General features: G+C 30.2%; 1 protein-coding gene across 2 annotated transcripts; it reads right to left on the reverse strand.

The window, feature by feature from the left end:
- Window positions 1–1,071: 1,071 nt before the first annotated feature.
- On the reverse strand, window positions 1,072–7,049 carry LOC132935350 (uncharacterized). Of its 2 annotated transcripts, none has more exons than XM_061001875.1 (6): window positions 6,889–7,049; window positions 6,107–6,235; window positions 3,115–3,456; window positions 2,494–2,563; window positions 2,158–2,336; window positions 1,072–1,762 (listed from the first exon to the last, which is right to left on the reverse strand). In XM_061001875.1, the coding sequence occupies exons 2-6, from the start codon at window positions 6,203–6,205 to the stop codon at window positions 1,715–1,717; spliced, it is 738 nt and encodes a 245-aa protein (XP_060857858.1). In that variant the 5' UTR covers window positions 6,206–6,235; window positions 6,889–7,049; the 3' UTR covers window positions 1,072–1,714. The 2 variants fall into 2 exon arrangements, with proteins under 2 accessions (XP_060857858.1, XP_060857857.1); XM_061001874.1 differs by having other exon boundaries at window positions 2,122–2,336.
- Between the last annotated feature and the right edge of the window lie 10,579 nt (window positions 7,050–17,628).

The raw sequence follows: 17,628 nt of genomic DNA on the forward strand, positions 1-17,628 counted from the left end.
TACTCTCTGGGTAATGCTAAATGGCTGCTGTTGGTTACCGGTATTTTTTCCGAAAAAGTCCGTATACCTTAAACCTTTTTTCCCGAACACTTTTTACCCGAATCGATATTAAAATAAATAAATTATAATACTTATAAAAAAATGAAAATTAATAATAATTAATATCATAATAAATGCTGTAGTGTAATAATAATTTTGATCGTCCAACGTTGGTTCTCGTACGAAATAATTTTTATTTTCAGAAATATTGAACGCAGTAATAATGCTCTGCACTCTTTGCTACTTAATTTTTGACGTTCCCAGTATGTCTTTCCGTTGACTAGTAATTTAGACCGCACGTAAATAAAACCACCATAAAGTTATTTTGTTTCACCCAAAATTTTAATTTCAGTCATGATGGTAAAGTAAAATACAATCAAAATAATTTTACAATATAATTTACAATAAAACGCACTAGTTTTATGGATATTTGAAAATAGAAGAATAACGATGGCCGATAACACTCGCGTGACTCACGTGACTCAACGGTTACAACGATGTGGTGATATCTGTGTAAAATACAAATCAGTTAAATGTACATGTAACGACGGTAATGTGCGTCGTAATGTTTCATACAATCTTTATTTCCGCACACGTCGCCCGCGGGCCGTGACTGAAATAGCTTACTCCCTATTAATTAAATTTTGAAATTTTTTATTTCGGATTTTCGGGCAAAATACTATTCAGGAAAAACGGCGGGTACCGTTTTTGTTTGTCGATTAACATCCTATTCCCTACCTCACTTAAACTTCGCTTAAAAAACCCTACAACGCTGCGACATTTCTTCAAAATCGTTTTCTTTGATCTACCTGCATCCTGTTATCCAATTTAATAATATATATTTTTTTCGTATTTTTGTGTTATTTTCCGAGCAACATGGTAAATGGGTTGTTGTGTAAAAAAGGCGCCAGTTGGCATTTTGGCCTGGGGCGTAATTTAGCTTTGCGCCGGCCCTATATGTACTTAATATGTATTAATATGATGACGTCACCACAACTATTATAATAGTAGCATGATATTATAACAATCATATAAATTAAAACCATATTTTTATTCAATGATTATTTAAAAAATATGTATAAATAAAAAAAAATAATAATAAAAAAAAAAATGAATACAAAAGTTAGACAGCGGTAGGTACATACTGCGTAATATACATGCGTACGTATTACTATTACTAAATTACATTAATAATATTTCACAGTACCTCACACGCATACATAATGAATAATCAATGTTGTAGTATGAATAAAAGAAAAATATTACTATTTATACTATTACAATAGTATGTTATATTATATAGAAATATATGTATATATATTATATGGAGTGGTTTATTTAATACAAGACATGGTAATGTGTTACGCAGGAGTCTGACGTTTCAAAAAATGTACTCCACATAGTATACAATACTTATATACCAAAAAAAAATAATAATAATAAATATAAAAATAGTACGTACACACGGTACAAAGCTACATATAGACTAAACGTTACACACTTATAATGATATTACAAATTACAATGTTCTAACGATGAAGACTAAATGTGGGTGCGTGTTGTGTGTGTGGTTGCATTGTTGAGGGCCTACTTCAGTGTACACCGCTGTTATATATGACATAGTTTTTCAACATCATTTCAACCACCACCATCATGCTTCAGTAACTGCAACGAGTTAACCGTTCAACAAGTTCTGGACGGACCTCAATGCTGTGATCGGGATCTAAAAATATTAACAAAAACATTCAATGTGAAATTTGTCCCCGCGGTAGAATTCTTAAAGATAATAATAACGATAACAACGACAATGAGCATATTATTATTATATAATATTTATGATATATTGATATGAGAATATGATGTATGAGAATGATGATGATATTACAATTTCAGTAACCAATTGATTCCATCACCATCACCGTATGCATATTAATGTATTATACGTTTACAGTCTTTATTATATTGTTTATACATTTATAAACCAAGTCGAGTTTAGTTATTATTATTGTATTAGATTGTTAGAACCAAGTTAGGCGTGTGTGTGTGTACTACTACATCACCACCGTCACACACAACACGTACGTTGAATATTTCATCGTAATTTGTTTTTGTCTGTACCATCATTGAAGCACCGGCTTTTCCGTTTCCGGAGGCTCCAGCAGACTCGTGTCCGTAGTCGGAACTGACAGACGCTAATGGAGCTTTGTCAGAGTTGCCGTACGCGGCACTGCCAGCAACAGCAGATGCTGAGGCGGAGGCAACACCGTTGTTCTGGTGGTGACCGTGAACCACGACTCCTGTAACATAGAAAAAGAAACAAATAACCATTATTATTTTATGTATAATAATTAATAATATTACACTATATCCTATCAATCAATAACAATGATACACACGCGAGCGTAATGTACAAAACATTATTAATTTATGACTTTTATTATTGTAAATGTATACCTGGTTGTCCTTGATGAATTTGTTTCTGGTTTAAGTACGTATTGACGGACTGTAATACATTGATGGGAATCTAAACATTAAAAAACAAACAATTGAATAAGCGATTTCTATAGCGTAATAATATATTAGATATTATACAGGTACACGCTCGCGTACTATTGTAATGTGATGCATATAAAAATTATGTTATTATGTACACAAAAAATGTTTCTGTTATCGCATATAGGTATCCATAAACAATATTTAATGAGCTCGTATACTGCGTTACGCTGTCATCGTATAGATACGTGCAGCTAAATTTTAATGCCGCATTTCGGATCATGGTTTCGTACCTAGTAGGTAGCTTAGCCAGTGTGGTATTTTTGGAGTTTAAACATCCACATCGACCGTACTTACGCAAACAATATATGTACTATATGATTCAGATTTCTATAAAATATATTGGTTATTTGGTTCTATTTCATATTTGCATTTTATATTATTCATATAAAAATTGATGACTACAATGGAAAGTGTCTAAACCCTGCCCCCCTTTATATTATATTTAAATTTAATATTAAAACAGCCTCTAAAAAAAAATCCTGCTACACCTGATCTAGTACAATATATAGGTAAACTCACGGCGAAAATCCTGTCGAATAAACCACCGCTACCGTTTCCGCCGATTCCAGCTCCAGCTCCTCCTGGGTAGTATGGCCCTTCGGGTTTTCCACTGTTACCGTATCCTCCGGTAGCTGGTTTCATTGGCATTCCGGTAGACACGAATTCGTTAACGCCGATGAATCCGGCTCCAGCTCCGGCACCTCCCGCACCGTACCCGCTACTGGCACCAAGGCCGTTGCCACCGGCGGAAGCCATAGCACTACCATCGTCGGCCAGAGAAGCAGCTGCGTGGAAACCTCCGAAGGATGCAGACACAGAGTCACCGTTCTTGGTAATGAACGATCCGGATTGGGCAATTTCCTGTAAATTAACATATTTTTAATAATATGTATTATGTTAAACCATACTACCAGTACTAAAAAAATAATAATTAATAGAGTTTTTAATTGATATATATATATATATTATTCTCTAATATTGTCTAATCCCCTTATATGTACATTGTACAAAGTACATCCATAAATAAAACCGGCAGTGTTTAGCACTTAAAATTCAAAGACACATTACTGTGTCATCTGTCTTAAGATGCCCCGCCCCCCCCTTAAAAGAAATGTCTGTTTATAGTGTTTATACAGCGTCGATGTGACGATGTTGACTGAATAAAGTGAGTGGATGTGACCGTGAATATACTTATGAAACGCGAGAGACTTTAACGACCGTTGAGATTTTAATAACACACACTACATAATACCTATAGTATATTATTATGTAGAAACAAGGTTCACGTCAACAGCCTCAATGGTACCTGCTATCTTTTTCTATATACAAACTATTTATTATTACTGTCGTCATTGTGCAGCGTATCGATAGGTAAAATTAGTGATTGGTTAGGCGAACGCAAATTTCTCAACACTATAATATGTCAATCGGTCGAATGTGTGAGAAAAACCATACAAAGTGATTTAGAAACATCTAGTGTTGTTGAATGTGCGCGTGTATATTTATAATTATGTAATGAGTATCCGCCTAGTGGATTTACTTGAGTACAACGACGTGTAATGGGAAATCGCGCGCAATAATAAAGACTGCCATAACGACGCTACTATAACATTACAATAACTATAATATGTGAGCCTTGATTAAGAAATCGTCATAATTACAATGTACGCGTGTAAAATTCATGTACATTTCGTGATACGCGTATGAACGATTTAATAACATAATATTATGTTTGTATGAATTTAATAATATTTTCGTTAACTAATAAGCGTAATTGGCGCGATCGACTACCGGAACGACGAGCGTCCGTTGGTAGATATTTCGTATACCTATCTATAATAATATATATTATAATGTACATCAGTCAACGTCCTTGTGCACAAGTCAGCGGGGTGATCTATGTGTCTACGTGTCGTCCGCAAGGCCATTGTATCGGTGATGTAACCAGGAGGAATTTCTGGACCACCTCACCATCATTTAGCCACATTATTTTAATATTCATACGAAATAATAAATGTAAATTTTTTACAATTATATAAAACAGGTACGATAAAAAAATAATATAATTTGAAAATCCAGGAAATTGTTTAGTTACGCGTAACAGTATCGTCGTATTATATTATTATGGTGGTAAGATTAGTTGTTCTGCATCGGTTAAATTATTAAAGAATTTATATTTTGAATAAAAAATTAAAAATTTTTCCTCTTCCCAGGGAAAAAAAATATTTAAATATATCATGGATAATTGTACACGAAACACGTCACCGCGTATATACGTTCATAGATGTATATATTATTATACGTTAAATATAAAATACGTGTATATCGCGATATGTGTCAATAATGGTGGCGATATAGCAGTTTTCATTTATCATGATTTTTAATATTGAACTCGATCACCAGTCGTTACGTTCAAGTTACGTGCCCAAGTCCTCTTATTCGTACATTTCCAATTTTCATCACACCCGTCATAATATTAATATACACGCTACACGCGTATAGTAACATAAGTAACAATATTTTATAAGCAGTAGTATGGCTAGATGTTATCGTACTTAGAGGCACTGTAAATGTTTAGGAGACCATAGAGACTTATCGAAGTTTACAATAATATCCATTAAAATAACTAATATTATAAACTAATAACTGGGAAAAATAAACTCTTGATTGTAGGACATTGTTAATTTTGTTATAATTATTTGGGGAAGTGAAGTGTTTTAACATGTTAAGTAAAGTTGAATAGGTATACAATACATATAATACATGTATAAAAAATGAATGTGGTGTATTTATGTTGAAACATTACTCTGGAATGCCTGCGGACATTTTAAGCAGACTTGACATGTGTAGTGTTTAGCCTATTGATTAAACCTCACCTATTACTTGTGTATATCCAAAGAGGAAATTAAAAACTTACCTTAGATCCAATCCCAGTAGCTATAATAGTTGTTACTGATAAGCTCTTAAGAGAATGTCAGTACTGTACAAATACTGCATTTGTCTTCTCTCTAACCCACACGCAACATGGCAAATTTTACGTTTACAATAACGATTATAAGTAATCATATTAATTTCTAAAATTTGAAGGTAAGATTATTATCTAGAGAATCCCATAGGCGTTTTATTATATTTTAATTTTAAAGCGATCTATGAGTATTTTAAAATTGTAAAATGTTTGTAGATCTTAAAATACTCTTAATTCGCTTTAAAATTAAAATATAATAAAACGGATATGAGAAGCCCTAAATCTTATAAAAATCTTTTACATTTTATAAGAGGTTATTTCACTTTAATTTAGAAATTAATATATTGGTGAGAGAGAGAAAATAAAAATGGTGCTCTAACATCCTTTCTTTAAAAAAAAAAGTCCAATCCCAGTTTTTATTTTTAATTATATTGTATACTGTATCCTTTAAACGTCCGTGTCGAAAGAGATCACAACACGAGTATAAATATTATATTAAGTGAAAAAATAATATATACAATTGTGATTAAAACATTAGGTACTCACGTTACTCAGTTCAGATTTGTCTTTATTGGGAGCAGCAAACGCTACACCGACAACCACGGCAATTGTCAACATCGACTTGAAATTATTGATATGAGACATCTTTGTAAAAGTAGTAATTTTCTAGGGATACTAAATAAAACAATAAAACAAAAAAATCGTCAAATATTACATTTATATAATTATTAACTTTTATTATATAAAAATGTTGTAGTACCTATCTAGTTTTTTTAAAAAAAAAATTGAAGTAAATATTCAAACATCCAGAAACTTAATGTTGCTTAATTCTAAAAAAAGGTTTTAGATATAATAATGGTTATTATTAAAATGCATTTAAAGTAAATATTTATTATTAATAATAAAATATTATAATACAATTATTCTGGGTAACTACTTCTTTAAGAATTTAGTGAAAAATAAAATATAAAACAAAATTTTGTTTTTATGACACAGTTAAAAAACAATTGAAGGATAAACTTTAATTTATAAATACAAAGTGCATCCAAATTTATCTACTAACACAGAATCTGTAATGTTTTGTGTTGTATTACAATTTAAATCGAATAACAGATATTATGATTTATTGGCGTATGATTTTTGTACATTTTCAAAAATTTTAAATTTCCTTCAAATCGTAATACGGAAATGAAATATTTGCTTGTAAACGTAAATATTATAATCTCTAATATTATTATAGTAAAATGTTTCTGGTTTGTCGCGACGAGTTTACACGCGCATCGAAACACTTGGGACCGTATAATAAATTGTAGTCGGGAAAAACTTACATGGTGTGTATAAGAAAAACTCTGTAGTCGACTTTAAGTGGAGAGACTATGATATATGTTCAGGAAACTTCTCTCCAGGAAAATCGTTTCGATCGCTGTCGCTGCACTACCGCTACTGAACGCTGACGACGGTTCTGATGTGCGATCAGGTATAGTATTATTTGGCGGACCGGTCGGCGGTGGCATGGCGGGCGGACGACCGATCTGCAAAGCGGTAATAGGGACTAGCCACCGGCAGGGGGGGGAGAGGACTCGGTGGGATGGGTAGCAAAAGATATCCGACGCTGTGTTTTTCCGCGGCGGCCAAGGTCAACGTTGGCACAAAGCCAGTGGATTAAACTCAAATTCTCAACCTCGCTAAGACGTAATATTATTTATAGGTACATTTGTAGGTACCTACATGTATTCTATACTAGTTGTAATTTTCTACGTATTAAATGATAAATATCTAAACAACAACAACAACAACCTCGACGATCGCATTATTCGTATTGTACATAAAAACGAATTATAATGTGTATAGCGAATGCAACAACGGACGGGGAAGTGAAAAACCGGTGTAAGTCCCGAGGCGAACATTTGCAAAATTACATATCAAGTATATTTATATATAATATGTATATGTGTGCGTGTGCGTGCGCGTGCGTCATTGAGCTTATAATTATGTATTGAAACATATTATACGTACGACTAAAATATCTATATTATATTATTAAACGATTATGAGTACGAGTCTATGTGTTTACAATAATTGTCTTAGTGGTTCGCGATAATATAATAGGCGATAGCGGATAGTGGCGCTGGGAAGTCGAGGATGACGATTAAAAATATTGAGGAAACGTGAACGCTCGAATGCCGCATTGCAAATACTTTTTAATGTATTTGAAATGGTGCATAGTCCAAACGAGGAAAGTCCTTATTACATAATATTATATGTCACTCGTTATGCACCTCTCGCACACTGTGCTAATATTGTATATATATGTTACAATGGTAGTCACTAACAATAGGTACATATTGATTGCGCCAGCACAAATCAAACATTATTATGCTAAACATGCGATGTGATAAACCGATTAGGAATTCTAAAAAAAAAAAAATAAAAACGGATAAGTCGCGCTGTTGCATTAGGTTTTGAGTGTACCTACTTCGTCATTGAATAGGTCACCGCGTAATGGATGTTTTAAATTTGAATTGAATGATAAATCATTATACCGAAAAGCGAATTCTGTGTGGAGACAGTGAGTCAACTTCTATTCCTTTCTAGGATATTTTATAGTTAATTTATGTGAAGTACCAACTATTAGTAATTGTAATTTATTGTTCTATTATTATACTAAGATAAGTATGTTGACTAATTTTCAACAAAAACATCCAAAAACCTTAGTCAATATCGCCGGTGTATCGTTAAACGGCGTGAATACTGAATAGGTATATGGTATAATTAATACATGTCTAGCTTAAAATTTGTAGAAATATTTTTAGAAATATCAAATTGTATTTAGAAAAAGATAATTTAAGTAATTTATTGTAGAAGGATATTGTCCAATGACGTCATAATATGCGGTCTGCCACAGGTTTTTTTTATATTAACATAAATATGGTTTTAGGTTGAGTACAGATATTTTTATTTTCTAACCGACTTTACGTAACACTTTGTTTATTACCATATAAACGAATAAAATGTAAAAATAACCTAGGGGTGATCTAAGGTATATTTACAATTAATGGTTACTGTATATTAATATATATTCATGATTCATACATTTTCTTAAAAAATTGTAAATTAAAATGATATTTTAATTGTTTTGAGACAATATTTTGACAAATCGATATGTCTACCCTTAAAAATATTATTTATAAGTTTTATGGGTGATTTTACTCTAAGATTACTCCAAAAGAAATAATTTAGCGTAAATGCGTTTTGTCAATGTTGTGCGTGGGCCAGAGAGAAAAAACAACCAGTGCGCTGACATCTCTTAATTAAAATATTAATAAATACATAGATGTAGAAATAAAAATATATAATATAAAATAAAATAAATAAATATTTGGTGAACATTTCAAGTCTGCCGTTATTTAACCTAAAATTTCACGTTAGGTACAATAAAAAATCATAATCTATTTATTCAAGAATTGGTGTTGTTAAATAATCCCGTTTTTAAGTATTTTTTTTTTTGTTTTTCCTGATTACTTTGAAAAGTACTGGATATCAACTAGATACAATTTTCTACTAAAAACTTATAGTTAGTTAAACATAAACAACTTTAACTATTCCTTGAGTTGACGTTAAACGAACAAATCCACACACATATTATTTTAATATATTTTTTTAATTTTTCTATTGAGATAAACCCGTCAATACAAAAAATGCGTAACGAGAATATTTGATAAATTACATACATAGCATGGAAAACAACACTAATGGAAGAATTAGTGACACTTTGCTTTGATTACTTGTTATAGGTATATTTAGTGGTTATTCAGGTATGGTATTATCGGAGGCACGACACCTCACACACACACAATATGATAGTAAAAACCATTCGGCTACGGTTAGAATCTAAAAACCGGAAAAATCATCGGCCTAAATTATTTTTATAAATTAAAAAATATGACGTCAATAATAAACGTATACGTCAGTATTTTGAAATTTAGAATGTTGATTTCTTAATAAATAATTATATTTTGTGAATAATTATTCCAATGATGGTATATTATAATGCTCAAGGTGGTGATGTCTTCACTCGTGGACTCATACTCGTGTCCCATGGGAAAATTTCACTTTACGCACTAATGCTTAGCTTTCGGCGTATCCGTATAGGTATACTTAATTGCGTTAAACACTTTAAATACTGTAATGCTATAGTCGAATTTATAACACATTAACCAATTAGTGTGGACATCAACTGCAGTGATGAAATATCTGTGAAATTCGCAATGGAAAAGTACAGGCATTAATTTTGGTTTAATTTTATTTTCTGTATGAGACTTATTTATTTTCATTATTATGATTTACTATTTATAATAGATAATTATAATTATCTTAGACTGACTAAATTCGTTAATTAGTATAATTGGTTAATTCAAAAAAAAAATGTATTAATTTTCTATTTTTAAATATAAATATTTTTAAACCTGAGTTATAGGTACTCACTACTCCTATTATGATATTGGTTGTCTAATACGTGTTAATGTCGCAGTACGTCAGTACCTACTGACTATTATTTAATTACTAAGACATACGATGTAAAAACGATCAATTAAAATGTGTTAGGATATTAATGCGCAAACGACAAAATTGCGACAAATATAGCCGCATACTATTTGCGTTCCTAAGATTTAAATCCGAGTTATCACCTGTGTTTTTTGTCTTACTTGAAGCCCGACTTAATATTTACCAGTTTAATATGTGTCCATTCATAGTTCATACCTATACTATTGTTATCGTTGACCGTTTATGACTTCTATGCGAACTATTATAGCTGCGAGGCTTTCCATTCAAATTTCAACGGAATGTTCGACTGTACTTATAACATCCAAATATTTTAGTGTTCGTCGATGTTTTGATAAATATACAATATACTTGTGATACTTAAACAAAACTTAGGAATATCTAGTATCTACTCACTTAAATAATTGCAGGATATAGGAGACAAAGAAACATTCTTTAGAAAACTGAAATACAATGGCACGATGATTAAAAGAAAACCAAATTAATAAAATCGGAAGAAAAATACGACATACATTAAAAAAATATATAAATATTTCTTGATATATAATTCACAATTTTATATTTTATATTTTTAATTGGTATCCATATAAACGTGGTTCGAAATTATTATTTACCCCCAAAAATCTTGGGCCGCAATTAGGAAGACATTTTGTCTATGGAACGCAACTAGTAGCCAAATATTGTATAGGTAGCTATGCTATATACTTTGTGCTTAATGCATTTTTTAGTATAAGATGTATTGTTTAAGTTTTTATATACGTATATAATTAACTTTATTTTTTGATTTTATACAATTGTGAGTAAATATTACAATATTTCTATAGTACCTATTTTCATTGTTCTTTAGAGTTCATTATTTTTTATGATTTTTGTGCGATTTAATTATCTCTATTTACTGGCTATTATTTTATACTACTAACAAACATGATACCTATTATTAAAGTTATCCAATTATTAAATCCGTATATTTAACCTAAGTATTGGTCGTCTAAAGACTAAACGTAGTATTGATGAATAGTGGCAGTAGAATTGTAGCAGAGGAATGAATGTACATTAATCTTATGTATCTTATATATGTATGGTTGTATTGTTGTGTGTGTGTGTGTGTGTGTGTGTGTGTGTGTGTGTGTGAGTTATATAGGTACTAAGTAGTAAGTACCTACTATATATATAATATAATAATAATATACCTATACAGAAGTTTTTAACATCTCAGATATGTTTTTGTGATGGTTTGTGCAAAATCCGGTTTAGCTGCTAGGTATAAAATTATAAACGACGTCATGGAGGTCATCGCGAGGTAGTGTACGCCGCGCGCCGCTGTCGTAGGTAGTTATCATCAGGGAAAACCGTGATAACAACGAAAATTAATGGACTACTACGTCAAAGTCGCCACCGTGCAACAAAATGTTCTACATTACAATTTATAATAATATACATTATGTATAATATCTTTATTCTTTATATTCCATGTATATAGTAGCACTATGGCAGCAATGGAACTGCAGGCATTTTTGTTCCTATATAAACACAACAAATTGTTTAAACCAGCAAAATGGGCACAACATGATTATGATTACAACGCATTCGACCAGTTTTACACGAATAACAAAAAGCAACATACTGAAGAATGATTATATTAATATTTTTTCAGAATACTGAAAAGAAAGTATGTCGATACATAAATACATAATAATAATAAGAATAATACAATTTTATTCATATAATTAATTAATTTAATAAAACGGGCCGAGGACCAGTGGTACATAGTGATATATGATACAATGTAACTGGTACCAGCAGTGGCGTAGCCAGGGGAGGTTTGGATGTTAGACATTTTTGATTTTTCCTCATACTAAATATATTGTTTATAGGGTTTGGGACTGCTTGCATGTTATATTGTAGTGGTCGTAGATTATTTTAGATAAGTTATAAATTTGTCTTATGAAATGGCAAAATTAGACACAAAGTTTGAATTTGCATATTTTTGAATATTTTGTCATATTTTAGAAAAAGTGCACATTTGAGCGATTTAAAGCATATTTGTGCATATTTTGCATTTTTTAAACATATGTACATATAATTGTCGGGAAAAATCATGATTGGATAACACTGGAGTACAATAGGCGCTAATTTTGAGATTTGGGGAGGCCGAAGCCTAATACCATACTATTATAAAATTGAATATGCTTAAAAAAATGTAGTAAATGTTTAGGAGAGCTGTTAAAGTTGTTGATGGGGCTTGGCTACAGTTGGCCCTATTTTCGCATATGGTACGTAAGATTTTATAAGTCTCTTTGTGGCAAAACTGTATTAAAACTATGATTGACATCTAGATTCTAGATTGTACCATGGCTTAAATACATAAGGTTATTGCAGTAGTACCCCCACTATATCATTTTATCACTTTAAGGAATTAAAATGGCAGCGTAAGGAGACGACCTATTCTGGCTATACTATGATATGCCTCTTACGCTGCCATTTTATTTTTGTTTGATAATAATATGTGCAATAACCTTGTATATTTAAACCATGAATTGAACAAAGAAATGAAAATCAGTAGATACGTGTTCGTTTATCACGGTGTTCGCATATCACGTTATTCGTTATAACTTATTTATTAACCTAGTATTTTATGCTAGTATTTTTAAAAATTAAGTTGTTTTATTTCACAATAGTTTAAAAATGTCCAAAACATGCAACAGGGTCCTCTGTCCATCATATTATATTCAAATTAGTAAACCCGTGTATACATTTTTTTTATCATGTTTATATACCTACTTATTTTTAGTTTTTTATTACCAAACTTGTGTTTTATGCATTTTTCAAAAATAATATAAAATGTAGCTGCATATATTTAAGCATATTTTGACAATTTTGACTGCATATTTCGATAATTTTGTGAACTTTGTTTCAAATTTTGAAAACTTGGTTTTAATATATACTTAAACACCCCCTATTTCATAATCCTGGCTACGCCACTGCTGGTACCTACATTATTTTATAGATATAAAGATATAAACCATATCGTAGGCCAGAGTCAGGTAGATGAGCCTATGTGTATGGGTATCATAGGTAACTATAATAATAAACAATAATATAAATTAATTGTGTAATGATTAAATTATGTATTTATATATTACTTAAGTCGGTCGTATTTACAGGAAATTAATATAGGCAATTTGACTCAATGACATTAAAATTACTTGTAGACGAAATAAACGAAGATAAGTATGTGTAAGTTTAATCTGTAACCATTTTTGGTCAATATATCCTAGAAATGTCCTGAATTATAACAGTAGGCCCGCATAATACTGCTCAGTAAATCGACCATACGTTATTTATATTCCCAATCAATTAACTTACGCATGCGCAGCCATTGACGGAGCTTAAAATTATGATCAACTTTTTTTAATTTAAAAAAAGCGGTTTTAGACTAATAAGCTAGACAAAACTGGAGGAATTTGGTTTGACGGATTTTAATTTTGAAAACGTATTCATTAACAAGTTTACTAGGTTTTGCCAGAGGCGATTTTTAATATTTTAGATTCTGAGCGAAGCGATGAATGTATTGATTTTACAATGATGTGTGTTTTTTTTTTTTATTTTTTTTATTTTTGTGTCTGTCATCACTTTTTAGGACAGTAAAAGTGCTTGGATTTTCTTCAACAGTAACTTTTCTGATAGGATAGTGAATCTAGTTGGTACTTTGGTGGATCAAAAGTAAAAATTTCCCAGTAGTTTTCACAAGCGACGTGAAAAACAAAAGAAAAATTAAGGAAAAACGGTAATTTTTACGTAAAATCTGTTTTCGAGCAAATCGATTTTGGTTTTTGGTGTAACTCTAAAACAAATGACCGTAGGGACATGACATTTTGACTGAATGTTTATACTAGCATTTTCTATACACCATAAAATTTACAAAATATTTTGACTCTTTTTGAGCTGTTTACGGCCATTGTCAGTTTTCAATTTTTTTAGTTTTTTTTTTCTATAAATATCAAAAAAATTTTATCTGTTGAGTAAAAAAGCTTGAAAATTTAATAGAAGGCTCCTAGGTTATTGTTTCAAAGGCAGATGAAAAAAATTAAAAATCCTTAGTCACAGTTTTTATTTATAAGCATTTAAAGTTCAAATTTTGACAAAATACGGAAAACCGAAAAATCCCGAAAAATAGCAAATTATTTTGAGTTGAGAATTCATAAAAATTTTTCTTTTTAAATCTAAGATTTGAAAATGTAATATAAGATTACTCATAAGTTTGTCTACCTTTGTCAAAAAAAAAATGTCTAGAAGAAACTTAAATTAAATTTTTATGAGCGTCTGAAATTTATATTTTTACAACATTTGATATTTACTCGATTTCTCATGTAACAATTTTCTTATTTTATTGTAATTAAAAAACGAATGACTGTAGATACTTGAAAATTTCACTGAATGTTTGTATTAGCATTTTCTATACACGATAAAATTTTGAAAATAATTCGACTCTTTTTGAGCTGTTTACGGACATTGTCAGTTTTCAATGTTTTTAGTTTTTTTTTCTATAAATATCAATTAATTTTTATTTGTTGGGTAAAAAAGCATGAAAATTTAATATAAGGCTCCTGATATATCGTTCTAATAGCAGTTGAAAAATATTAAAAATACATAGGCACAATTTTTTTTTATAAGCATTTAAAGTTCAAATTTTGACAACATTTATCAAATTTATAATTTATTAATTATTTTGTGGTTAAAAATGTATACATTTTATAAATTTTTAACTTTTATGGCTAAGGATTGAAAATTTAAAACAAGGCTCCACGTAAATAGGTTATATATAAATTACTTTATTCACAATAATATCATAAAATATACTTGGTAAAATCATAGGCTGACTGACCGTTTTCGCTCAGAATCGTTTTTCTTATACAATGATATTATATCATTGAATTCAAATTTAACACCATCCATAACAGTGACCCACTTGTAACCTACTGTACAGCAGAGCGAAATCCACTTATCCACCTTTTTAATATTCTAATCATTGTTAATGTCATGATGAATACAGAATAATTTAAATACAAAAGTATCATATTTTAGATTCTGAGCGGAGCGGGGAATGTAATGGTTTTACAATGATGTTTATATCTTTTTCTTTTTCATTCTGTAAATAATTTTTCTCCTTCTAAATTTCCTCAAAAGTATCAAATATAGCATATTTTCTGAAAGGTAATGTTCTTGAGCTGGTACTTTAAAGAGGTCATTTTTCGATTTTCGAAACGCTACTCGAAATAAAAGCGGTTAAAGGAGAAAAACGTACGATTTCACGATTTTATAATATTAAATAATTACGGACGAAGTTTTCTACCAGAAATATTGCTTCAAATGAAAAATGACAAGAGATATTATTTGTTGTATTTTTGATTTTTTTCCTTACGGCTTAAAGTTCGGAAATTTAACCATTTTTGAGCTATTTATAGACATTTTAATTTTAAGAGTTTTTTTGTTGTAATTCGGTTAAAAACATTCATAAAAACTTGAAATTTGAGTTGTTTACTTATATTATCCTATAATCCTTATAATATACTAAGCAAAAAAGTGCACTTTTAAAATATTTTTTTATTGTTTCATAATAATTTGCATTTTATTGTTTTCAATTTTTTCAATTTTAAGCTATTGCATAGCTTTTATCGCGGTCTTTGCGTGATGACTAAAAAAAAATTTTTCGCAACGAAAAATTGTGACTGTAATATATTATTATTATTTTTGTTATTTACAGTCTAACCAATTGCTAAGCAAAAAAAGTCTAATTAATATATTTCCGTACGGTATTATTATTATCAAAAAAAATAAAATAATTTTGTCATTTTCTTTTCGGTGGTCGTGCTCAAAAGGTGTAACTTGAATTAATATCATACATTAGATATAGTTATCGCAAAATAATATTATGTACTGTAAACTGGTGATTTTTAAATTAAATTATACGATACATAAATCATCTAAGATAATAAATTAAAATAATTTATTATTAACTATAGTTAGGTAGGTTATAAATAAATAAATAATTAACTAAATAATTTACAAATATTGTTTGGTATATTTCGTGCGTCACTAGTTGAATAATACATATTTATCACTATCATTATGGTTGTTAATATTAAAAACAAGTATTTTATTAAACCACTAGTTGGCAGTGGCGCAGTCCATTTTAGAGACGTATAATTAAATATTAATAAGCAATCCATAGTATTATTTCGAAACATATACTTTGTACGAAAAACTCATTAGTAATAAAATAAGCCAGAGTTCCGGCAGACCTTACTGACGAAGACTGGACAAATACCAAGCCGGAAGCCAGTATGACAGTATTATTGGTAGCACTTATAGAGTATGCGTGTAACGAGGAGATAACGATGTTATTTTAATATTTTTAATATAGTTTATAATTTGTATACATCCCGTGCAAATTACGAGCTTGATTGGTCAGGGAAACTATAAGCGATAATTTTAGATACTAATTATATTTTCAGAGAATTGATTTTCTAGCCACTCGGTGGAAATAAATAATATATTCCGAGAAAAAAAATTATATTACCGACCGACGGCCACTTGTCACCGATTACCAACGATGACGACGACGACTACGTGTTTCCACGAACTGTGGTTTTCGCGCAGACAAGACGACCTGTACGTGCGCGTGTCCTTGATTAGTTACGTCTGCATCCAGACATTCTCACTCGTGGAGGGAAACCATTGAAAAAAGGCCTCCGAATTTACGTTGCTTTTATGTGTGTTTTTTGCGTCTGTCATCACCTTTTGAGGCAGTAAAATGCTTCGATTTTATACTTCAACATCTTTTATAGTAGGAATGTAAAACTAGTTGGTAATAACTAATAAGTGAAAAATTCCTAGAAGTTTTCATAACGGTTGGGAAAACCAAAAAACCATACATGATGACATTTTCAAAATATTATTTTAGACTCTTAATAGACTCTTTTTGAGTTGTTGCTCAGTCAAGATATTTGAAAATGTAATACAAGGTTCCTCATAAGATTTTGTAAGTGGAAATTAACAAAAAGTTTCAGATAATCCACAATATTTTTTTATGAGCGTCTGAAGTTGTAATTTTGTCATCATAATCACGAAAAACTGCAAATTATTTTGAGTCAGAAATCCATAACAATTTTTCTTTTCATAGCTAATAATTGGAAATTTAATATAAGACTTGCGTAAGTTTTTCTAACGCCAACATGAAATAAAAGTTTACTGGAAATTCAAATTAATTTTTACCCGTATATTAACTAATTTTCATCGAACGATTTTCTTATTTTGTAGTAATTTAAAAACGAATAACCGTGAATACTTGAAATTTTCACCCAAATGTTGATTTTATAATTTTCTATGATAAAATTTTCAAAATATTTTCTTTTCTTGAGCTATTTATAGGCATTAAAATTTTTTTTTTTATTTATGTCAATAAAATTTGTTAATTAGGTGGGTCAAAAAACTATTTTTGGTTT

The sequence above is a fragment of the Metopolophium dirhodum genome, chromosome 1 (assembly GCF_019925205.1).
Source record: "Metopolophium dirhodum isolate CAU chromosome 1, ASM1992520v1, whole genome shotgun sequence".
NCBI lineage: Eukaryota > Metazoa > Arthropoda > Insecta > Hemiptera > Aphididae > Metopolophium > Metopolophium dirhodum.